Source organism: Gastrolobium bilobum, unplaced genomic scaffold (assembly GCF_033153095.1).
Source record: "Gastrolobium bilobum isolate Gb01-03AN ecotype WA unplaced genomic scaffold, APGP_CSIRO_Gbil_v1 utg46012, whole genome shotgun sequence".
In the NCBI taxonomy this organism is placed as follows: domain Eukaryota; kingdom Viridiplantae; phylum Streptophyta; class Magnoliopsida; order Fabales; family Fabaceae; genus Gastrolobium; species Gastrolobium bilobum.
In genome coordinates, this window is record NW_026899128.1 from 47,398 (window position 1) to 73,873 (window position 26,476).

General features: G+C 35.4%; 1 protein-coding gene across 2 annotated transcripts; it reads right to left on the minus strand.

Annotated features, from left to right (window-relative positions):
• Positions 1-6,100: 6,100 nt before the first annotated feature.
• Positions 6,101-13,008, minus strand: LOC133287515 (citrate synthase, mitochondrial-like). Of its 2 annotated transcripts, none has more exons than XM_061485143.1 (20): positions 12,921-13,008; positions 12,624-12,692; positions 12,386-12,448; positions 12,104-12,145; positions 11,550-11,615; positions 11,356-11,421; positions 11,075-11,188; positions 10,856-10,919; positions 10,565-10,647; positions 10,216-10,265; positions 10,065-10,142; positions 9,750-9,878; positions 9,593-9,635; positions 9,427-9,513; positions 8,909-9,013; positions 7,707-7,814; positions 7,540-7,590; positions 6,786-6,859; positions 6,635-6,686; positions 6,101-6,552 (listed from the first exon to the last, which is right to left on the minus strand). In XM_061485143.1, the coding sequence occupies exons 2-20, from the start codon at positions 12,672-12,674 to the stop codon at positions 6,460-6,462; spliced, it is 1,419 nt and encodes a 472-aa protein (XP_061341127.1). In that variant the 5' UTR covers positions 12,675-12,692; positions 12,921-13,008; the 3' UTR covers positions 6,101-6,459. The 2 variants fall into 2 exon arrangements, with proteins under 2 accessions (XP_061341127.1, XP_061341128.1); XM_061485144.1 differs by lacking the exon at positions 12,921-13,008 and adding an exon at positions 12,815-12,832.
• Between the last annotated feature and the right edge of the window lie 13,468 nt (positions 13,009-26,476).

A 26,476-nucleotide genomic window follows, 5' to 3' on the forward strand; every position in this document is an offset into this window, starting at 1 on the left:
CCAACCCCTACCCAGCTCGTTTTTTCGAGTTGAATGCGGGTTGGGTCAGGTCCTGCCGGGTTGGCCCGTTTTGCCAACCCTATGTATAGTTGTTAAAATTTCAATTTATCATTATGATTTTATGTTTTTACGCTTTTTTTCATCAAAACGATTTTATCAATATTCCAAACGTTTTTACGTTTTTATGATTTTTTACATTACGATTTTAAGTTTTACGATTTTTTAGTCCCCTTCCAATTTTACTTAAAATCTCGACTTTAACAACATTGCCTACATGTTTTGTAGGGTTAACTTTGTTTTCTTTTGCAAACTTTTTCCTTTTACACCTAGTAATTATTTTGTTGCACCCAAAAACTCTTATATTGCAATTAGAGGCGGAACTAAGGGGGCTAGGGAGGGGGCCCCTTCTCAAATTTGAAAAAAAAAAAAAAAATTAAAGTTGTTATGGATTCATACATGAGGCTCATTTATCACTAAGCCCAACAAGGGACAATACATATATAAATATGATATAATTAAGGGAAGATATACATCAAAGATATCAATTCTAATACGATAGCATTAAACATGGGCTTTGGCTGCTGGAAGAAACACAGAAGGTCCAGAATCCAATACCCACAGGTAAACTCTATAAATAGGAGGTAAAACCTACATGTATGAATATTCTCTCTCTTATTGTTATGTTGTCACTGTACACACGCACCACCCCTTTGGCAAAAGCTATTCTTTACTCTTAGTGCAATGATATAAGGGTATCTAACTTATAGATACCTTAGAGAGAGCGCCCCAGATCCAAAAGAAACTCACTAGCCTATTGGGCAGGACATCTCTATCTCTAAGACAAAACAAAAGTCATGTCATGTGGTGTGAGAACCAGGTTGAGCAGAAAGCACTAGAGGACTTTTTTTTATCATAAAGGGAATTTCCCAATTTTTTGTTACCTCATACTTATTGCTAGAGATATAAAAAAACCATTAAAAAGGCCATCACTCAATATCTTAAGGTTTTGAGTTGAATTGATTCTTTATATGGTATAAGAGCTTCACGGGTTCGATTCTCACCGCACTCCACTTTCTCTTATGAAATTTCTTAACACATGTATGTGGACCTCTGTATTATCCACCCTTCAAGCCCAGTGGGCTATCGTGTGAGGGAGCGTGTTAGAGATATATAAAACCATTAAAAAGGCCCTCATCCAACACCTTAAGATTTTGGGTTGAATTGGTTTTTTACATTCATTGATCATTTTACGAAATGTGTATCGATGTTTCAATTATGAAAAAAAACCAACATGGATGAATTGTTGAGATATACCATAGAAAAAAAGTGGAATACGCCTTACACTAATGAATCATGCTTACATAGCTCCGTCATTCAGGCAACATGTTTTTACACTATAGTTACTCTCACTAACGGGCAATGTTGTATAAGTCACTATTTCAAAACTACAAAACCAAACTCCTAACTACGTCAAGCTAAGCTTTGGTGCCGCTGTTCATCTAATCTCCATCACTACACCTTTCTTACATGACATGATCTCGCTTCTCATTAGGTCTAACATTTGTACCAAATGACCTTTGATTTAATAGTTTTTCCATCCCAGACTCAATTTATCTTCAACATAAACATATTTTTTTATAAATAAAAAAACACTTGAAAAAAGGAAGGATTATATTCTATGAATTGTATATTATAACTGTACAAGAGCTCTCTATTTAAAGAGACTGAATGACCTAATCTGATAAGCCCAAAGAAGATTCTAGAAGAAATAATATTTACAATTATTTATAACACTCCCTTCAAGCTGAGTAATAGATATTTATCATTCCTAGCTTGCTAGTAAGTTCTTGAAACCTTTCTGAGGAAAGTTCCTTCGTCAGAATATCAGCTAATTGACACTTAGAAGGAATGTATGGAACAGTGATCAACCCGCTATCAAGCTTCTTTTTGATGAAATGGCGGTCGACCTCAATATGCTTAGTTTGATCATGTTGAACTGGATTACGAGCTATACAAATGGCAGACTTATTATCACAAAGTAGCTTCATAGGTCCTTCACATCTTATTTTGAGATAATTAAGTATAATTCTCAACCATAATAACTAACAAATACCTTGAGCAATAGCTAGAAATTCAATCTCTGCACTTGACTTGGTAACCACATCTTGTTTTTTACTCCTCCATGTCACTAGGTTACCACAAAGAAACATACAATAACCAGTGGTAGATTGACGGCCAGTCACAGATCTAGCATAATCGGCATCAGTATAAACTTTTAAAGAGAAATTGCCATCACGCCAAAATAACAATCCTTTACTAGGAGTGGCTTTAAGATACTGAAGAATTCTTTCCACTACTTGCATGTGTTTTTCTTTTGGATTATGTATGAATTGACTCACAATACTAACAGCATAAGCTAGGTTTGGTCTAGTATGAGCCAAATATATCAGTCTCCTAACTAGCTATTGATATTGTCCTTTATCAACTGGAGGACTCTCCTCTTCATAACCCATCTTATGATTCTGCTCAGTATGAGTACTAGAGGGTTTACATCTAAGTTTTCCTGCTTGTTTAAGAAGATCAAGTACATATTTTCTCTAACTGGTAAAAATTTCTTTCTTTGAGCTACCACTATCTCTAGAAAATATTTCAATATCCCAAGGTCTTTAATCTCAAATTCAGAGGCTAGTCGTGCTTGTAGAACATGTCTCTCCACAATATCATCTCCTGATATAATAACGTCATCAACATACATAAGGAACATAGTAAGCTTCCCATCTTGGGACTGCTTAAAGAAAATTGTGTAGTCTCCTTAGCTCTGTTTGTATCCTAAGGTCATCATAACCTTAGTAAACCTCCCAAACCAAGCACGAGGAGACTGCTTCAATCCATACAAGGCCTTCTTCAACCTACTAACTTTATTTTCTCCATCCATAGAGTCAAAATCAAGTGGAATTTTCATGTAAACTTCTTCTTCTAACTCACTATTAAGTAAAGCATTCTTCTCATCAAATTGATTAATATCCCAGTTGTAATGGACAATAAGGGATAACAAGGCTCTCACAGTATTCATCTTTGCAACTGGGGCATAAGTTTCTTCATAATCAATGTCATAAGTCTGAGTGTAACCCTTGGCGACTAACTGAGCCTTATACCTCTCAAGAGTACCATCAAAATTATATTTTAGGACATAAATCCATCTGCACCTTACTTCTTTCTTTTCATTAGGTCTATCAACAACCTCCCATGTTTTATTTTTCTCTAAGGCATTCATCTCCTCTTGCACGACTTGAGCCCTATTCTCATCTTTTAATGTTTCATGTACTAATTTTGGGATTGAGATAGAATATAATGCTAAAATAAAGTTTTTGTGCTGCACAGAAAAGTTAGTAGAAGAGACAAAATGGGAGATAGGGTGTTGGGTATAAGAGGGACAAGATTTTTGAATACAAGATCTCTTTCCTTAGGGCAATAGGTAAGTCATCAGAGGTAATGGATAAGCTATCAGAAGCAATAGGCAAGTCATTAAAGGCAATAATATTAGGTTCAAAATAAGAGGTTTGAAACTTACTAGTGGTTCAAACAATTAAGGTTTGCTGGTGAAGCATTGTGAGTTGTCTCTTCCTATGATATACCAAATCAGGTGTCAAAATCTTTTGTATCTTCGGTGTATTTGAAGGATCAAACACAGGAGGATCAGAAACAAGAGGTGTATTTGAAGGTTCAGACATAGTAGGATCAGAAACAAGAGGTGTAGGAGTAGACATGGAAGATCCAGACTCAAAGAAGGAAGATGATGAGTCTATTGAAGAACTGTTATCCTTCTAAAGATGAGGACTTGGGAAAAAAGACTCAGATTCATGAAGGGTGACATCCGTATAAACAAAAAAAATTCGACTGACAGAATGATAACACTTGTAACCTTTTTTATCAAAGGCATAACCAAGAAAAACACACTTAAGAGAAATGTTTAAAAACTTGGCCTGACCATTGACTCGGCCAAGGTAGTGTGGCTCATTTCGTACCTGAGAAGCCCATGTATGAACGAGGCTTAATTTTACTTCCCCATCTAGCTACTCTAGGTTGGGGGTAGGTCCCGGGGAGGAAGTACTCCATAGGTATAGGTATAACCTTTCGCTTAATATTATAAACTTAAAATTTAAGCATATCAGGCTGCATTAATCGGGGATACGCGATAGAGGGAATTCATCGTTTTATTTACAAATGTCACCCTCAGCAAGCGTAGGTTTTTTTTTCAATTTTTAAGGGTTCAACCGCGGGTTCACTTTGCTGACCCGATTTTATACATTAAAAAAATATAAATATATATCTTATATAAAAAATTCCAAAAAAAAAATCACAATCATCAAAGATTCAAAATATACTTAACATAATTCAACAAATTAAATTCACAAGTCAATATTACACAAGCTAATAAAAATATCAAACTATCAAAATATAAAACACTTATTTCAATGGAGTTAATGAAAAATTATATCATCAAACTCAAGCCCTCCTTGTCCTTTTCACGCACCCACAGCAGCATGTGAAAAGAGATCTTTTACCCAAGAAAGAATGGCGGAGGAGAAGGAAAAGAGACACGATGGTGTTTAGCAAACTCACTAACATCACAATGAAAAGACTCAACAACAAAAATAATGATGGAAATAAAGATTTAGGGAAACGAAAAGGAAGATGCCCCAAGCGTTTATGATGAAGCCAAATCAAAGAGTCAACAGTAGGCTAAGAATGAGTCAATAAAGTGTGATCCTTAGCACACTATGCAGAAGATTTTGGCACCAAATAATACAGCCTACCCTACTCCTTAATCCTTAGCACCCCCAATCGTCTTCCCAATGGCGAGATCTTGAAAAACAAAATGAGTAGAAAAGAAGGCTATAGTGCAATTCAAATCTCTGGTAATTTTATGAACAAAAACAAAATTAGTAGAAAGTTTTAGAACATGAAAAGCATGTTGGAGATGTAAGAAAGGCTTTAAGTATATGTTACAAGAACCCGCAACTGATGTATGTGAGCCATCAACTATGACTATTGTATGTCTGCCAATAGTAGGGTTATAAGAGGAAAAAGAGTCAGCACAACAAGCCATATGATCAATAGCACCAGAATCAATAATCCAAGAATGTTTAAAATCAAGACAAGAGGTAATAAAAGAATTAGTTGTGGAGATCATATCAATCATAGCCAAAGCATTAATGCTAAATGACTTACTCAGAGAACCAAGCATATTTCGAATCCGCTCCACCTCATCTTGAGGAATAGTTTAAGGTTTAGGTTTAAGGAAACAGATACTACATGAAAGTGAACATAAACCAACATGTTCAAAACTCACAGAAATCTGGTGAACCGTAAAAGTTTATCGGAGTAGCTTATGATTATTGTCTATAACATCAATTTTTTTTTTTGACTTAATTGCTAGTGATCATTCAAATTCCGGTAATTTCTACTCTCTGATTTATTTTCTCAAACTTTTAAAGTTTTTATTTAAGAATAAACAAATTACTAAGTAACCTTAATTATAAGTAAACTAATTATTTAACTGAATTATTATTTGTTGAAATATAGAAGTAAACTAATTATTTAACTGAATTATTATTTGTTGAAATATAGAAAATATTATTATTTCTCTATTTGTCTTTTACTCTATTTATTAACAACTAAGAAGGAAGAAAAGAAAAGGAAGAATATTAACTTGAATAAAAAGTAATGTGATCCTAAACAGATTTGACATACATCAACCAGTTGAAATGTGCAAAATAAAGAGAAACTATAAAGTATTATCTTTAGTGGTACATCATTTGTTAAAACATTAAAAGTAAAAGAAGAAATATTAATAGGAAAAAAAATGTTAAATGGCGTGTTTTTGTAAAACAACTTTAAAAGTAAAATATGTTACAATTTATTATTTACTTTTATCTCTCTCAAGATAGTGCAGACACATCACATTTTACGTTATGGATAAAACAAAGGATACCATAAATATAGAGCCAGCTCACTAAATACACTGCATAATCAACATAGGATCAACCAGAAAATGCACATAATTTCAGAGAAGTGTCACGGTACCAATGAAAGCGCTAGATTTTATTCCTGGTAACGACTTCAAGTAAATACATGTTATTGATCACTAGTCAAAAGGGGCAAATCCTAATTTAAAATGAATACAAGGGATAACCCCAAAACAATAATGCCTTTATTATGATGCTCCCTGAAACCTAACTTATATAGTTCAGAAAAAATAGAAAGACAACTGTGAGGGTGATAAACCACCGTTTACCTAAATACAAAAATCTCGAAAACAGTTATGGCCGGAAAAGGGGAGGGTAATGAATATTCCTCATCACAATCAAACCAAATTTTCAATTTAAAACCACCGTGCATCTAACGTAGAGTGTATTTTAGCAAATAATAACATAAATAGTGCTTTAAATTTAAGGTTTACGCAGATCCAGCGCACAATTTCTCGAGTTTTTCCAGCGTGACACTTTTGGGCCTTTCTAGTGGCATTCCAAGAGCACGATCCCATATCAACTGAATTACACCAAAAGGAAGATATATGTTAACCCAAGGCAACAAAAAGTAATTAACAAGGAAACAATGGTGTATGACAAACCTGAGGGCCAACTCCAATACTCCTCGCTACACCAAATAGAACAGTATAATAGCTGTCCAGAATGTTAACAGATCATCAGATTCACCCAAAAAAGTAATTTCGAAATGAAAACTATATCAAATTTGAACATGCGATAGAAGTAACACCATACTTTTCCTCAGTTAGACCATAGTAGTTCAGTAGCACTCCACTGTGAGCATCAACATTAGGCCATGGATTTTTAACCTACATCATTGAAAACTCTCTTAAGTTGAAAACATTACAACTAATAGCAAGAGAGCAATGAGCACAGCTGTTACACAGTTTATCATTGTAATGCTAGAATCTACAAGAAAACAACATGTGGTACAACATCCAAGTGTAAATCATTATAAACAAGACAAAAATACAAAGCAAACAGAACCAAACTAGAATGTGAAGTACTGGATCCAAATTCTTGTAGTGATTGTGTGGGAAAGAGAATAAACACTGACCGACTACCCCGGAATAAAAGCAATACTTGCATTAGAAGAAATGTATACAAAGACCAAGGAATGTCTTCCTCTTTTGAATCTTTATCCACATTTTCACTATTTTGAACCCAAAATGCTTTACAAACGAAATTCACCATGATTTGTGGAGGCGATATCATTGAATTAAAAACCCCTAGCAACTCTAAAAAAATCTGAAAGTTCGTTATCTGATATCCAACCCCTATCAGACCATCTTCCTTGCCTTGTGTTTCAATCAATGCCTGTGCTAAACCTTAGAATCCTTCTGTAATCTTAGTGCCAACACGTATTCATAAAATACTGGCATTTGGCAGTACATTTATTAAGCATAAACCATTTTGAATTCACAAGAACAAAGTTGGGGGAAAAAAAATCCATAGGAAAGTTTATTGAAAAATAAAAACATAATATTACCTTGCCTAATTTGGTAAGAATGGGAGGCACAACCTCTTTTATTTTAGACACCTGAAAGGTTGACAAAGTCACATTAGATAATGAACAAATTAAATTACTAGGACTGAACTTTGGTTGTACCATAAGAAAGCACTTCAAAGCAAACAAAATCTGAAATAAGTGATTACCAGTTGGAAAAGTGGATCGTTAGGCAAATGCTTCAAAGCAAACTCCCTCTGGCATGTGTATCTTGGGTCTGTCTTGCGCAAAACCCCATGTCCATATCCAGGCACGACCTGCAAATCCAAAAAAGGGAATTAGCCAAACCCTGTTACCACATTGCAAGAGAGGTTTCTCTGTACAGGACTTTAGAACATGACAGTGATATTCTGTTAGGCCCTTAGTTACAAGTGTAAATAAAGGAAACGTGAGAAAAGAGAATGTGGATCATGCACAACAAACTAGTGAATGTGACAATTTTGTTAGTGTGAGTTATGCTAGAAAAATTCTGTTATATTAGGAAGGGAGGGTCACGTGAGGTAGGAAGATAGTGGGTACTGTTTCCGGCAGCTTTTTGCTGATAGGGAGAGACTGACCTCTTGAAGTGTCCTTGTATTAGGACACTTGCTAGAAGAATTCTGTTATATTAGGAAGGGAGGGTCACGTGAGGTAGGAAGATAGTGGGTACTGTTTCGGGCAGCTTTTTGCTGATAGGGAGAGACTAACCTCTTGTAGTGTCAGACATCACACTGTTTCATCTATTTTAAGGAGAATTCAATACAATTTCTGTTTCTGTTTTCAATTTTCATTACTTTGTTGATTGGTACCTATCATATTCTCTTTAAAATAATCCTTGAGTGCAAATCTATGCATATAACCACATGAAAAATCCTTATATTGTAGTAAAAACAGAATATAATACTCCTACGTCCCATTATATTGACCTCTAATTACACAACCACTCCTTAATTTTGAAAATCTTCAGAAACTTCACTTGAATTTTCTATATTTTGTTCAGAAACTTCCCGTTAGGGAAGAGACAATTAGTGGCCCTGTGTGTGTCAAGAGACATAAAACAAGGGGAACTGAAGAACCATAATGCCCTTCAGCCAACAAATTCTTTTCCTCAAGAATAATAAAAGATCTGAATATAACACATTGGACACAGTTGGCATGCTTTGCTCAATTGATTTTTTCTCTAAGTAAAATTCTTATCCTCCACTCTTCCCTAATGAATTTACTTACTTTAAAAAATAATGTTTAACCAACAAAAAAAATCAGAATAATTACCATATAATTAATTGACCAAAAGACAAAAGCTAAATGAAAAATAAAAAAGACTTCAAAAATTTCATTCAGCATCATAGATCCATATCAGTTACTGCATTACCTGGCCACTATTCAATGTTTTATGAATGAAATCAGTCAATTGTTCTGTACTTATGTTTGGAGTTCCAAACTCTGCAACTATTGATCTGATCCATCGTAAAACCTCCTGTAACAACATAACAAAGTGAACAAAACTAAAGTCAATAATATACAAACAAGATAAGCATTAATCACAATTATTATATTTCATATGGTCCTAATGTCACTATGTCAATCCAATGATATTACAATAATAATTCAAATCTCATTCAGCAATACAAGACATGCTTTTTCTGCCCATTTCATTCTTTAAGAAAAATCCCCCCTACCTGATTAGTATCTGAATCTGACTGTATTTATCAGAACATCACATACTAATAATACAGGACAATTTCATTTTTTTAAAGAAAAAGCGGTAACAATGTCAGGTCTGAGTAAACATAGCCAAACAAGAATTCTGAAAAGAAAGATAGACTATGACAGATTTTATATCAGAGAACAGAAAAACAGATAAAAAGGGAAAACAAATAACAAAATAACCTGATTGGCCAAACCATGCAGTGGCCCAGCTAAGCCATTCAAAGCAGCCGCAAAAGAAAGGTAAGGATCTGATAGTGGACTAGCAACCTGAATGGAACATACAGTACAATACATTAGAAAAATAAAAAATAAATAAAAAAGAAATTTGATTAGGGAAATTACTTACTAGGTGGGCCGTGTGAGAACTAACATTGCCGCCTTCATGATCACTGCAAAAGAAATTTAACAAAATTCAAGCAACAAAAACTGCAGTTGTTGGTAATTAAAAGAGAACCATTCAACTCAGCACGATCATATGATGTGCCATCATTAGCAATACAAACCTATGAATGGAAATGTACAGCCTCATAAACTCTAGCATTTCTGGATCATCAAATCCTAACATGTGAGCATAATTTGCACCGTAATCCAAAGAATCATCCAATGGTATGATTTTCCCATCCTTGTATATCCTTTGAAATGGGGTAAGAATAAATACAAATGTAAGAAGATAGTAGAAATCTGTAAAAAAATTTCTAATAGGTGTCATCCCACAATATATCCCATTGTCCTTTTCTCTTTCTTTTGGCTATAATATCCCATTGCATGTTAAATTGTGTCCTTTTGATGAGGATGATATGTTTTACATTCATACATACCGTCGATAAATATAAGCAGCAATTGCTGGCAAACGAGCAATTAAATTCATGCTGTCCTCATAAGTTGGCTCCCAATACCTATATCCAAGCAGTAAACCTGTTAGAGTAACTCACAAGGTGAAAGTAACACAGAAAGCATTTAGAATCTTACCTAGCCTTAGCTAACCCACCCTCATATGCCTTCTGAAACTCACTCTGCACCTGAAAATGAAATGAATTGTTTGTAAGTCATTCTTTTCTGTTACAAGAATATAAATAATGTAACTGTTAGGCAGTCAATTTAGTTTACTATGATCCTTATTGACAAGATATATAAACTAAACCCACTTTCTTCTTTTCTCTTTTAAAAAAGGAAGAATCTAGATGTAGATGGATATGAAGAGTAGAAAGAAACTATATACAAAGGAAATTAATGTAGAATAAATATGATCATTTAAGCAGTTTAATTACAGAAAAAAAAAATTAATGTGGAAAAAAAACTGTATAATCTGTTATTGAACCTGTAGGGCCATGACACCAGTAGTAAATTGAGTCATAGGATGAGCAGAAATAGGCAGCGCATCAATTGCCTTATAAGCATAATCTGCAACAAAATGACAAATCCCCAATTTTGGGGCATAAAAAGAACTCAGCCTCAAGTGCATCAGAAACAAAAACCATGAACATATGACTGACAAAAGCACTCTACAAAACTATGACAGTCTATTTGGAGTCAGTCTATTATATTACTATGAACAATACATTGCTTAAAGGAAATTATAACCAAGATATAACCTCAAAAGGAATTGAACCTGGGATAGTTGCACGGCTTCGCAATTCTTGGGCTAATGAATCTACTTGCTCTTTACTTGGTATCTGTAACACAATTTATGAATCACAGATTATACAACAAAGTCTCAACCAAGACTACATATTAAAAGACCTTCATACGAAGTTATACCATATTGTATTACAAGTAGGTCAAACTCCCAAATAATTAATTCAATTTATTATGTAGAACTATTGCTTACCTTTCCTGTCAATAGAAGCCACAGTACAGACTCAGGCAAAGGCTCCCCACCAGGAAAAGCACCAGGAAGTTTTTTCTGGCAGTCAGGAATTGTCATGTCCCTAAAGCGAATTCCCTACAAGACACAGCACGCTGAGCACAGAGAACCATTTAACAAACATTTACAAATAGATGCTATGTGTGAGATTGTATCAATAATAGTCATTAGCAAGGGTAATTCACATCACTTTACTAGTTCACAAATGTCTGAAGAGTGAAGACTGTATTACTTTAGATATATACCTCATCCGGGTCAACAGCTGAACCTAGCCACACTAAAGCAGTCATTCCTCTCATTCCACCAAGTACCTTTTCATTGTGACAAAGGACATTCCAAAAATAAGTTACATTGCAAGCTTATATAGACTAGAGGATGACAGCATTGAATCCTGCTAGTCACTTGAAACTCTATCTATAAGATAGGTAATATAAATTACCATATCAACAGTGATTTTTCCCAATTCAACATTTCCATGATCTTTCTTCAGCTTCTTAACACGTTCCTGCAACCAGGATTTATGTCATATCAAACATAAGGTAGACATATAACTCATTTTAGATAGAAACACATTAGTTGAAGATTTGCAAGTTGCAAGGTAAGCATGAAGAAACAGAAAAGAAGGAAACATTGCTTGACACCCATCATAACCGAGAATTACGAATCAGGTAAGACATTTACTAAGTATCTCAGACTCAGAATAGGATGAGCACTGTACAAATAACTACTACTAAATGTGCATTGCAAGTTAAGCACAAGCAAGAATTCGATTCACATTCACTACACCCATTACAACCAAATAATCAAACTAAAGTCCAAGAATACAACTATGAAGCCCACACTTGACATAATTTGCATCACAACTCAGAGGGTGCTGTTGAAGGAAGGCAGACACACAAAATTCACATTAAACCCTGAGAACACAGCATGGATTACACATTTACAGATCCAAATAAACAGTATCACTATTGAAGCTTAAAATTGCAGACAAACCTGATACTGAGGAACAAGTTCCTTCAACTCAGAATAAAGATCCTGCAAAACGGAAAAATAGCCAGCATGAACAAAATTCCAAACCAACAAAGTTCGAAAGATACAAACAACTTTATGCATAAACATGATTAGTTTCAGATTTTATCATAAGTCCAACTGAGACAAACTAAACTACAACATAATAACAGTAATACTAATACCATCCTCAGAAAATACATGGCATCTAAGAAGGTTCACTGATACATTTCATCAAGGAGAGAGAGAGAGAGAGAGAGAGAATACATTGTTACTGAGGGTCTGAGTTTGGAGCCATCTAACTGAATTGGCAAGGCTAGATTGTTGACCCTGTCATTAAAATAAGAAGAAAAAAAACAAATTAAACATTAAAAAGAAATTAAAATGGCTAGGCAGAAAATAAAAAATAGCAAGTTACATAAACAATCAAACACAAATCCATTGCTTAAAAAAGTGGGAGAAGAACTTAAAGAAGAAGAAAAAAAGTTAGCATATTTTCAGTTACCACGCGAGAGCGAAGCCGGGAAAGTGCAGAAACGCTTCGAAAGAACGCCATTTGGAACAACGCAACAACCTGCATCAGCACTTCAACTTTAGCAAACCAAACGAGGACAAATAAATAAATCATGAGTTAAAAACAAAAATGGATGGCAAAAAAGGTACAAGTAGAGAGATCGTGAATGGTAGCTATCGTACACAATAATTGAACAGTGAAGGGAGATTGATGAATGAAGCGGGAAATGGAAGCGAACTAGGGTTTGTAATGAAAAGAAGAAGAAAAGAGAAGAGAGAAAGAGCGTACCGGTAAAAAGTCAGGGCAGAAGAGAAGAAAGATCGCGGATCCAGAATATTTACGAATTGAATGGGTCTTTTATAATGAGAACGATGCCATGTAAAGCGGTGCTGGCAACAGTGACCAATGGGCTACGTTTTTTGATATTTTTCTAGGAAATTATCACACTAACAGTAAAATTCACTAGATTGTGATGACTTGAAGTTTATTCCGATTATTGACTATCACAATATCAAATTCATTACGACTGCTAGCAATTTGATAGCAATCATTTCGTGAAACCTCGTACAAGTTCTACGTACCAAATCTCGTTATTCGATCAGAATTAATGTACCATTAATTAATGTATCAATCACAATTAATATAGCAATTATCAATCACAATCACAATTAATTTTAGTTGGTACATTAATTATGATTGGTTATTGGTACATTAATTGTGAGTGGTGATTGATACATTAATTATTTGTGATACCATTGTTACAAATTTGAACGATGTTATAAGAGATAAAATATATCAAATGAAATGTCATTGCGTAGATCTCGAAAAATTATGTGAAATAAAATAAAAAAATCATCTGATTTGGATATCTGAATCAAAAGTTATAGCCTTCCGAAGTGATTGATGATTGGTACATTATTTGTGATCGGTACAATCAAAAGTTAATCTCATTGGTACATTAATTGTAATTGGTGATTGTTATTAGCTCAGTGGTAGAGTGTGCCCCTGATAATTGCGTCGTTGTGCCTGGACTGTGAGGGCTCTCAGCCACATGGATAGTTCAATGTGCTCGTCGGCGCCTGACCCCGAAAAATGGACAAATTCCTTTTCTTAGGAACACATACAAGATTCGTCACCACAAAAAGGATTAGAATGGTAACCCCACCGTTAACTACTTCAATTGAATAGTAATCAAAATAAATGTCCTAGGTATCCTACATCTGAACTGAATTCTTTCTGGTTAAGGAATCTCTTTCTAGTTGCTCTGGAACAATTAGGAGATTCTCCAAAGAATTTTCTTTAATAATTTTTTTTTCAGTTATTAAATCCCCTTTTTTTACCAAGTTCAATATTAATAAGATTAATAAATCTTTACATGTTTCGAAGTAACAATACATTTTGAATCGTATTTAAGGGATTCCTTGGTTCGAGCCGAAGAAGCAATGTCACTCGATCATTAGCAAATTGACTGCTAATTGTTATTGGTACATTAATTAAATAATCATTTTTCCTTTTTATTTTTATTGTGATTGGAACATTAATTCTTATCGAGCAACGAGATTGTGCCATATAGGACACCAAATTCGCTACCCCTGGTAACAAACTTAGTCTAGTCAGCTTTTTCTGCGAAAGTGTGTCACATGTCATAAAATCATTGACTACCAAGTTCACTATCAGTTGTAGCGAACTTGGACACCTACGAAATTGTGCCACGTATCACGAAATTATTGGTTAGCAAGTTCATTACCAGTCGTAGAGAACTTCAACGTGTGGCAGTCTGGTAAAAAATATTGTTCGTGTGATAGATTGATAAAAAATTGCCAAAAAATATGGCAGTCTGGTCACTGTTATGTGGTGCTACTTAGTATTTCAGGGGATTTGGTAGAGCACAAATTTTTTTTATCCAAAAATTATTATTTCTAGGAATATGCTCCAAAAGTTAATTTTTTGGAAATGTTTTGATAGACCAAAGCAATGTTATTAAACTCGGCCCGGTTATTGACCCGGTCGAGGTATTGGGTCACTGGATTACTGATTCAACCAGTGGGTCACTGGTTCAACCGCATGACCCGGTTGTATATGTAAATCTATAATTTATATTAAAAAAACTATAAATATACTTAAATACTTGTAAAAAAATATACCAATTTCAAATATTTTAATATGAAAATAATAAATTTCATATCATTATCCAACAAAAGATCAATCAAACATATAATATTTGTGATACTAGGGTTTCAAGTTCAGTAAACGACATCTCTAACTATAAATCAAATCAAAATCCCTTGCATATTGCATAATCAAGATAATATTAGTGTTGTAGGTACATCATCTATGTAAGTTAATAAGCTACAAATCGGATACCAAAAAAAAAAAAAAACTACAAATCACTCAAATATTTCAAAAGAAAACAAATCATTTGTGTATGAGAGTAAAAAAAAGAAGACATTAATTTATGAAAATAAATTAATTTTTTTTTTATAGATCGGGCCGGGTCACCGGTTGAACCGACCGGGTCACCGGTTTTTATGAAAACCGGTCGGGTCACACCGGTTCTGTAACATGGCCGGTCCAATATGAAAACCGGACCGGTTACATGACCGGTTCACCGGTTTCTGGGTCGACCTGGCTGGGTCGATCCGGTTTTATAACATTGGACCAAAGTATTCTCAGAAATGTTAAGCCAATTTTTCAAATATTATATTTGATTAATTGTAAAATATTATTGAAATTATGTACCGAATTTATAAAATTAACCTTAAGATCAAAAAGATTTTTACCCTCGCTGTCGCTTGTAATTCATTTTTCAACATTTTCTCTTCTTTTTTTTTAATTTATGATTGATGATTGCAGTGAATATTATGATTGTGATTATTGATTGGTATTGCAAGTCAAGCAGATTTACCAGGTTACAGAGTATTAAACCAGCTATAGTAGGCAAGAATTTGTATACAAGATTCAGTTTGTTAAATAACAAGAAAATAGAGGAACATTGAAATAATCTATGTGTATTGACTGATGAAGGTTGTACAATATATAAATAGACTAATGGGCTAAGCCCAAACCTAATGTAATCTGACCTAATACAAAATAAGGAAACCCTAATTACAAAATAAGGAAACCCTAATTACAATATATTTCTAACACTCCCCCTCAAGCTGGAGCGTATAGGTCATATGCACCAAGCTTGTTACATATAAACTCTATTCGAGGGCCCCTCAAAGATTTTGTAAACACATCTGCTAATTGCTCATTAGAGGGTACAAAGCTAGTTTTAATTTCACCAGCAAGAACCTTTTCTCGAACAAAGTGGCAATCTATTTCTATATGCTTGGTTCTTTCATAAAACACTGGATTTGATGAAATGTGTAGAGCTGCTTGATTATCACAAATGAGAGTTTCCTGTCCAGTGTCTCCAAACTTAAGTTCTCTACGAAGCTGTTTAAGCCAGATGAGCTCGCAAGTAGTAGTCGCCATGGAGCGGTATTCTGCTTCAACACTTGATCTGGCAACTACGCTTTGTTTCTTACTTTTCCAGGAAATCAAGTTGCCTCCAACAAAGACACAATACCCAGAAGTAGATCTCCTATCAGTTGGACAACCAGCCCAATCAGCATCACAGTACCCAACCACTTTATCATGACCTTTATCTTCATATTCAAGGCCTTTCCCTGGAGATGCCTTGATATACTTAAGAATACGAATGACTGCATTCCAATGTTCTTGACATGGAGAATTGAGAAATTGACTGATAACACTGACTGCAAAGGAAATATCAGGCCGAGTGACCGTGAGGTAGTTCAATTTTCCAACCAATCTTCTATACTGCTTAGGATCTGAAAGGGCTCCCCCTGATTTGGTAGAAGCTTGATACTTGGATCCATAAGAGTATCAACAGACTTTGAATTTAACAGAGCAGTTTCTTCAAGAATATCCAGAGCATATTTCCTCTGAGATATCACAACACCAGCTTTAGATTGGGCCACCTCGATTCCTAAGAAGTATCGAAGTTTCCCAAGATCCTTAGTCTGAAAATGATGACATAAGTGTTGTTTCAATCGAGTGATCTCATGCTGATCACTGCCTGTGATGATAATATCATCCACATATACCACCAGATAAATAGATCCAGAAGCAGAATGACGATAAAAGAGAGAATGATCAGCTGCACTCTGAGTCATGCCAAATTGTTGAACAACGCTGCTAAATTTACCAAACCAAGCTCTTGGAGATTGTTTGAGGCCATAGAGAGACTTACGAAGACGACAAACAAGACCTGACTCCCCCTGAGCAACAAATCCAGGAGGTTGCTCCATATATATTTCTTCCTCAAGATCACCATGAAGAAAAGCATTCTTGATATCCAGTTGGTAGAGAGGCCAATTGCTAATAGCAGCCATGGCAATAAAAAGGCGAACAGTAGACATTTTCGCCACAGGAGAAAAAGTATCAATAAAATCCAAGCCAAAGACCTGAGTGAAACCCTTCGCCACCAAGCGAGATTTAAGACGATCCACTTGACCATCAGGTCCAACCTTAACAGTATAAATCCATCTGCAACCAACCACAGATTTTTCAGAAGGAAGAGGCACCAGGTCCCATGTGCCATTATGATGAAGATCACTCATTTCATCAATCATAGCTTGTCTCCATCCCGAATGTGAAAGTGCATCACCTGTGGTCTTAGGAACAGATACAGAGGACAAAAAGAAAAGGCAAGCAAAATATGATGGAGAAAGACGATGATAACTAATATTGACTGTATACTTGGCCGGAGGGCGAGTATCACGAGTACCCTTACGAAGAGCAATGGGAAGGTCACTATCCGAAGGTGGGACCGAAGCCGTGGGAGGAGATGCAGTTGAATGTGAGTCCACAGATACATCTGACGAACTATGCTCAATCTCATCAGCAGAAGAGGTGATAGAAGGAGAGTCAGAAACATGGACGGGTAAAGACGGAAGGTAAAGAAGGTCACTTGGGAAGGACGACTGTACAGAATTAGTATCCACAGGAGTAGTAGAGGTTCCAAAAAAGGGAACTGATTCAAAAAAGGAGACATCCGCCGAGATAAAGTATCGACGTAAAGTGGGAGAGTAGCAACGGTAACCCTTCTGAGACCGAGGATAACCCAGAAAAACACATTTATGAGACTTGGGAGCTAATTTATCCAAACTTGGACCAAGATGATGAACAAAACACGTAGAACCAAACACATGTAGAGTTAAAGGATATACAGCTTGATGGGGAAATAAAATATAGTGAGGTACCTTATGATTGAGAACAAATGATGGCATACGATTAATGAGATAGCATGCAGTAAGTATAGCATCACCCCAGAATGTGTATGGAACATTACCATCAATTAACAAGGCACGAGTGGTTTCAACCAGATGGCGATTCTTGCGCTCGGCTACACCATTTTGTTGAGATGTATGAGGGCAAGATGTTTGATGAAGAATGCCATGAGATGAAAAGAATTGTTGAAATTGATGAGATAAGTACTCACATGCATTATCACTACGAAAAGTACGAATATGAATACCAAATTGAGTTTTTATTTCATTATAAAATAACTGAAAAATAGAAAACAACTCAGACCGCTTTTTCATTAAAAATAACCAAGTACATCTGGAATAATCATCAATAAAAGTAACAAAGTACTTGAAACCCAAAGTAGAAGAATGACGACTTGGTCCCCAAACATCAGAGTGGACCACAGAAAAAGGAGAAACAGCTTGACGACTAAGACGACTCGGAAACGTACTACGAGTATGTTTCCCAAACTGACAAGACTCACAATTTAAAGTAGAAAGAGACGATAAATGGGAAACCATCTTCTGAAGCTTTACAAGACTAGGATGGCCCAGACGAGCATGGATAGTAAGAGGAGAATCCACAATGGAGCAGGCTGAAGAAGAGGGAACTAGTTGATAGAGGCCCTGAGACTCACATCCTTTAGTAATCTCCTTCCCTGAACTCCGATCCTGAAAGATGACAGAGGTTTTAGTAAAAGAAACAACACAGTCAATGGATTTGGTCAACCGACTAAAAGAAAGTAAGTTAAAAGGAGAATCGTGAACATATAGAACATGATCTAGAGATAAATTAGGTAAAAGAAGAACCGTATCAATCCCCCTTGATTGGCCCAGAGACCCATTGGCCATAGTAATAGTGGGAAAAGAACCAGTAGTACAAAGGGAAGTGAATAAGGACTTATTACCAGAAATGTGATCAGAAGCCCCAGAATCTAGAGTCCAAGGGCCAATAGAGTGCAACTGAGATATGCCAGCAAAAGAATTACCAGAATTACCAGTGGGAGCAATGGATGCAGTACGACTTGATGTTTGCTTCTCAGACCACCAAGTCACAAAAGCTTTTGCCTGACTCCAAATAGCTTCACAAGTAACAACAGGTCGAAAAATCTGCTTGATAGACGGATGAAGAGTAGCTTTAATGAGGCTACACAGCTGAGCATCAATCATTTTCCACCGTGTGCGCTCCTTTTCCGCCACAGATTCAGCCTTAGTGGTGAGATGGGATGTATAATTCTGCCCATCCAACCAAAGTCGCAGATCGGAAGACCAAGTATCATAGTTCGAACCATCCAATTTATCCACACTCAACGGAGCAAGGATATGATTTGAAAAAATAGCAGAGTCCGACTTTTTCTCAGCTGGAGTACCAGAGTCATTGGAGACATGAGGGTCCATAATTAAGAGAAAAAATAATAATAAAAAAGACAAATCACACAACTAACTGGTAGAAGAGGGATCTGACGTCAACACAAAACGAAGTCCAAACACAGAACCAGGACCAGATCCAGAACAGTCACAGGGAGACGAGGAGAACGCCACTAGCCGCGACCGGAGAGGAGGTCCCACGCGCCGCCTTGGGGAGAAGATGACCGGAGCTTGCACGCGCGCGTGTGGGCGCGTGAGGGCTCCGATGGAGGTGCGGCCGGTGCGGTTGGGATCGTGCTTCCAAGACGAGCACGCCGATATGTGGTTTTCCGGAAAACTCCACTGGACGGTGGTGGTTGACGAAGACAGCAGCCTGAACGTGAAAGCGGAAGAAAAAGCGTACCGGAAACTGACAGCGAGACAGTTTCGGAAAAAAATTTAAAAAACGATGAACAGTAGGTTCACCGGAAAAAAAAAATTCAAAGTTCCTTAGGCTCTTGATACCATGTTAAATAACAAGAAAAAGAGGAACATTGAAATAATCTGTGTGTATTGACTGATGAAGGCTGTATAATATATAAATAGACTAATAGGCTAAGCCCAAACCTAATGTAATCTGACCTAATACAAAATAAGGAAACCCTAATTACAAAATAAGGAAATCCTAATTACAATATATTTCTAACACAATTGTTCTATTGGGGATGCCATGGGGAGGAGGAGCGAGGTAGTGGCGGTGGTGCTCAGGAATGACTGGAGGTTGAAGAACAAGAGGATTGAGTAGTGCGAATGAGGACTCGAACTGAAGTGGGCTCTCTGGTAGAAGAGGAAAAAGATGGTAAAAGGTGAAGAGAGAAGGAGAACAAGAACAATAGCAAGTCCAACAAACAAAGCAAGCAGAGAAAAAGAGAGGAAGTGTTATGATTCGAAAATATTTGAAAAATTTTCCCATGGAATTGATGATATTTTGGTTTAGGTTTTACATACAAAATGCAAAAAATCACATTCCCATTAAAATTTTCAGAAATGTGCTACTTAACATGGTCACGTTGGAAACTTACTCTTATTTTCCAGTATATTTCAAAATAATCCTCTACCAAATAACCCTTAGGAGGGCGTTTGGTATAGGAGAATTTTTTTTTAATCAGAAAAATATAATTAGTGAGGAAATGGTTGTAAACTAAAATAAGTGGAGAAATTTTAAAAATATTGTTTGGTAGACCGAAATATTAACAGGAAAATCGATTTTAGTTTGCTAAGTCTATGTTTCGTTGAAGGTAAAATATAAGTGGAAAAATATGGTTAAATTACTACAACAACCCTTGACTAAAATAAAATGGAAAAATATGGTTTTAGTTTGATGTAGTTTTTCCAAACATCAGGGTCAATTTGATCTTCTTACTTGCAATCCTTTTTGGATTTCCCCATCTATCAGAAAATACCACCTTGTAGGTGGTATTATTCAACAGTGTTTTTTACACACAAAAAGCAAATACTAGGCAAATAAGTTCCCTAGCAAAATTTTGTAAAACATAATACCAAATATGGACATCTAAAAATGCCACTTCTATTTGCCTAGCTATCCTTAACAAAATCTTCTACCAAACACACTCTTAAGACACTAGTGGAAACTAAACGAACCAGGGACCTTTGACTCGGCTTGTGAAGGCCTGAGCTTATATGTCTAAAATTAATTGTTTGAACCAGGCTTACACATGTATAAAAGCTCATTTAATAAAAAGACCCCAAACTCCATTTCAAAAACTCGGTTTTAGAACCTCTCAGGCTGATCTAGTATATTAATTTTTATTTTTATTTTTATTTTATATTTTTTATATTACTTGTAATAGCTCTCTCTCTCTCTTCTAAATCCATTTCACTCATTTTATTGGTTAAACAAATTTATTGAATGATTTTATTTTATATTATACTATTTGGATATACATTGAATTTATAAATACTTTTGAATTACTAGTGTTATTGACTGTATGTTATGTTTGGATAAATATTTGTTAACTTATTTTTTTTAAACACGCTAAACCATGCTTTTATTTTTTTATAAATAAGTCAGACCACATGCCGATAATTATATTCATAATAGGTAACAATCTTGGTCAAACTGACACATTTAAACACAAACTTAATCTTTTAAAACCAAAGCTCGGCTTGACTCGATCCGTTAACACCTCTAGTGGAAACACACGGGTTAAAAATAGATTGCTACGATGGGTTATTTTTTTTACACAATTAAAATAGTATATAACATCTTTCTTTAAAATTAGATAAAAACAACTACTCTATATTTTTGTATTTAATTTTCTTTTCAAGAAGCGAGATTTACATTCAGAATGAGTTTGAGTATTAATGGAAAATCACATTTTTATACGAATATAAAAATAAAATTGCATATAATCATCTCCACTCGTAAAGTTGGGTTTGTGCTCTAGGGTTTAGCCTTATTTTTCTTCGAAAAGTTGAGAATAACAGATGAAATAATATGTTAAAATATAATTTAATATTATCATAAAGTTAATGTATTTTATATTAGGATGATATCAAAATTATAATTTTTATCTTTCCTTTATTTTAAGGATAATTTCAAAAGAATGAAGTATAAACTTATATTCTTTTATTAAATATATGAACGATAGTATGATAATTTTATTTCATTGTATACTATTTTATTTCACTGATAATGAAATATCTAATAAAATTAATTCCAAATACAAGTATGTTGCACAAAATTCAAATCTCTTCAGTACACTGTAAATAAAGTTTACTTCCTCGTTAACTTAACTTACCAACTGAGGCACTTGTACAAATTTTTACCTAACTTTCTTGTTGATAGTTTTAGAAAAAAGAAAAATTAAAGACATTTTATATTTACTTGGTACATTTTGGCCAATCCCTTATAAATTGGTTGTCGCAGTTTTCTTAATTTATTATTACTATTATTCAATGAGTGTGGGAAACTGTTTGTTAAAAATTAATGCTTATGTTACGGCCAACTCTTTGAAATTTGAATTATATTTTTATAAGAAAACAATAAGTTGTCAAGTTTGACAAAAGTAATATACAAAATATTATTTATATATATTATGCTTGAATATATTATAATATTCCATATCAACTGTATGGTCTATTTTCATATCAAGCATAAAATTGTAGGTTTGTGTGTATTTCATTATAACATAAAAAATTCTTTACATAACTTTTTTTTTTTATGTCATGAAGAAAAAACTCGTCAAAAAAATATGGCTGCAGTTGAGACCTGCATTTTGGCTTTGTTACGAGTTCTTAGACTTCGAATTTTCCTTCAAAAAGTTCCAAAAAAGATGGCAATGCAAGAAGGTTAGTTAGGTCAGCAAAGCTGGGCATGGCATGGAGCATAACTCCAAATTTTGACCTGTCTAAAAAGGTTGGCTTCCAACATAAAAAGCACCTAACTCTAAAAGGGAACACGTGCCTGGAAACTAAAAATAAAAAAATGCATAACTTTTTTCTTTTTCTCTCACATGATTTTCTTGTACATCGATTTGATCATCAACTTTTAATGTTTTATTATTCTAGCTTATTCTCTCGTGAAGATAAGAATCCAAGCTGGCCTATTGTTTATTCCAGGTGCAGGTATTCGGCATCTGATGCTTTTCACTTTTAGGTAACCATTAGCATTTTGCAGAAAGTTTTACACTATGCCAAAGCTTTTCTTGCATATGAGAATAGAAAAATGATATAGGCACATCCGTTGCATTCACAATTTTCCCACGTATGTTTCTATTTTCTCAGTTTTGCTTGAGGAAATTATACTGGATAAGTGTTCAAGACCCACACAATGGGCCCACATGCTTTGGAGAATAGGTTTTATCTATGATTTCCTGTATAGATAAAGGATTAAGTCTCGTAAGTATACTTGAAAAAGGGTTATGAAATATTATTGATTTGTATTTGAATCTGTACATAGGAGTCTCTATTTATAGAGACTTCTTGACCTAATTTTGACTTAATGGGCTTGGCCCAATATATAAGTAACGGACTAAATAAATACAAATAAATGACTACATAATTACCATAATTACTAATAAATGAATACATAATTACTATTTACAACACTCCCCCTCAAGCTGAGGAATAGATATTTATCATTCCCAGCTTGCTAGCAAGTTCTTGAAATCTATCTGAAGGAAGCCCCTTTGTCAATAGATCAGCTAATTGACGCCCAGTGGGAATGTATGGAGTGGTAATCAACCCGCTATCAAGTTTCTCTTTGATGAAATGGCGGTCGACCTCAATATGTTTAGTCCGATCATGTTGAACTGGATTATGAGCTATACAAATAGCGGACTTATTATCACATAGCAGCTTCATAGGTCCCTCACATTTTATTTTTAGATCATCAAGTACAATTTTCAGCCACAGTAACTCACAAATGCCTTGAGCCATAGCTCGAAATTCAGCTTCTGCACTTGATCTGGCGACCACATCTTGTTTCTTACTTCTCCATGTCACCAAGTTACCACAAAGAAACATGCAATAACCAGTGGTAGAACGACGGTCAGTCACGGATCCAGCATAATCAGCATCTGTGTAGACTTCTAAAGATAGATTGTCATCACGTCGAAATAACAACCCTTTACCAGGAGTACCTTTCAGATACTGAAGAATTCTCTCTACTGCCTGCATATGTTTCTCCTTTGGATCATGCATAAAATGACTGACAACACTAACAGCATAAGCTAAGTCTGGTCTAGTATGGGCCAAATATATCAATTTCCCAACTAGCCGTTGATATTGTCCTTTATCAACTGGAGGATTCTCCTCTTCATAGCACATCTTGTGATTCTGCTTAATAGGAGTATTAGAGGATTTACACCTGAGCTTTCCTGCTTCTTTGAGAAGATCAAGAACATATTTCCTCTGGCTGATAAAGATTCCTGTGCTCGAATGAGCTACTTCTATCCCTAGGAAATATCTCAGTTTCCCAAGGTCTTTGACTTCAAACTCAGAGGCAAGCCGTGTTTGCAGAATCTGTCTCTCCACAAAATCATCACCTGTGATAATAATATCATCAACATATACAAGGAGCACAGTAAGCTTCCCATTTTGGGAGTGCTTGAAAAAAAGAGTGTGATCTCCTTGACTTTGTTTATATTCTAAGGTCATCATAACCTTAGTAAACTTTCCAAACCAGGCATGAGGTGACTGCTTCAATCCATACAAGGCCTTTTTTAATTTACAAACTTTATTTTCTCCCTTCACAGAATCAAAACCAGGCAGAATTTCCATGTAGACTTCTTCTTCTAACTCACCATTGAGGAAAGCATTCTTCACATCAAATTGGTTTATATCCCAATTGTAATGGGCAGTAAGGGATAACAAAACTCTCACCGTATTCATCTTTGCAACTGGAGCAAATGTTTCTTCATAATCAATGCCATAGGTTTGAGAGTAACCTTTGGCAACTAATCGAGCTTTGTATCTCTCAAGAGTTCCATCAGAATTATATTTCAGGGCATAAACCCATCTGCACCCTACTGCTTTCTTTCTAGTAGGTCTATCAATAACCTCCCATGTTTTATTTTTCTCCAATGCATTCATCTCCTCTTGCATGGCTTGAGCCCAATTCCCATCTTTCAAGGCTTCATGTACTGATTTTGGGATTGCAATAGAGTCTAGTGCTGAAACAAAACTTTTGTGCTGCACAGACAGATTAGCAGAGGAAACAAAATGGGAGATAGGGTATTGAGTACAAGAGGAACAAGATTTCTTGGGACATGATCTTTTTCCTTTTCTAAGAGCAATGGGTAAATCATCAGAATCAGTAGTAATGGGTAAGTCATCAGAAGTATCATGATCAGAAATATGAGATTCACGACTTACCAGTGGTTCAGACGATTGAGGTTGCTGCTGAGGAAATGTGGGCTGTGTATCAGTCATAGGAGGATCAGTCACAGGAGGATCAAACATAGACACATTGGGAACAGGAACAAGAGGAAGAGACACTGACTCAGGTGAAGGAGTAGACACTGAAGATTCAAATTCAAAGAAGGAAGGTGATAAGGAAGGTGATGAGTCTTCTAGTGAATTATTCTCCCCCTGAAGATAAGGACCTTGGAAAAAGGACTCAGATTCCTGAAATGTAACATCCATAGAAACAAAAAATTTCCGACTACCAGGGTGATAACACTTGTAGCCCTTCTTATCAGGAGCATATCCAAGGAAGACACATTTAAGAGCCCTAGGATCCAACTTAATGCGATGCTGTTTATGAATATGAACAAAGACAACACACCCAAACACTCGAGGAGGAAGACTTTGCAAAGTTGGAACAGAAGGAAAAAAAGAAGTCATGGAGTGAATAAGACTTACATGATCGAGAACCCGAGTGGGTAGACGGTTGATCAAGAACGTTGCAGTAAGAATGGCATCTCCCCAATAGCATTTGGGTACATGTGTTTGAAACAGTAAGGCACGAGCAACTTCAAGAAGGTGACGATTTTTTCTTTCAGCAACCCCATTTTGTTGAGGGGTGTCTACACAAGTAAGTTCATGAATCATACCTTGATTTCGTATAAATTGGGAAAAACTGTGATTAACATATTCAGTACCATTATCTGTTCTTAGTCTCTTGATTTTTCTACCAAATTGGGTCTCAGCCATTTTATAAAATTGAAAGAACAGATGTGGTACCTTAGACTTTTCATGCATTAAGTAAACCCAAGTTACACGAGTGCAATCATCAATAAAAGAAACAAACCATCTATTTCCAGAAGCATGAGGGACTTTAGAAGGACCCCAAACATCAGAATGAATAAGATCAAAAGGTTCAACACTCTTAGTACTACTAGAAGGAAAAGACACACGATGATGCTTAGCAAACTCACAAACATCACAATGAAAAGACTCAACAGGCTTAGATAAAAACAATGACGGAAATAAAGTAAGACAGTTTGCTTTCCATGGAGGCGAAAGCATAAATCCTTGATATGACCTGTTCTTTTACAATAAGAACACCATCGATCATCATCTCTCTTAGGTTTAGAAGATGCACAATGAACGGAGGCTCTAGAAGCCAAAAAATTCGGAGATATTAATCGATGTCCGATCTGAGAAAACAAACACAGATCCAGAGCAACACCAAACTCAGCCGAGCAGGGCATAACA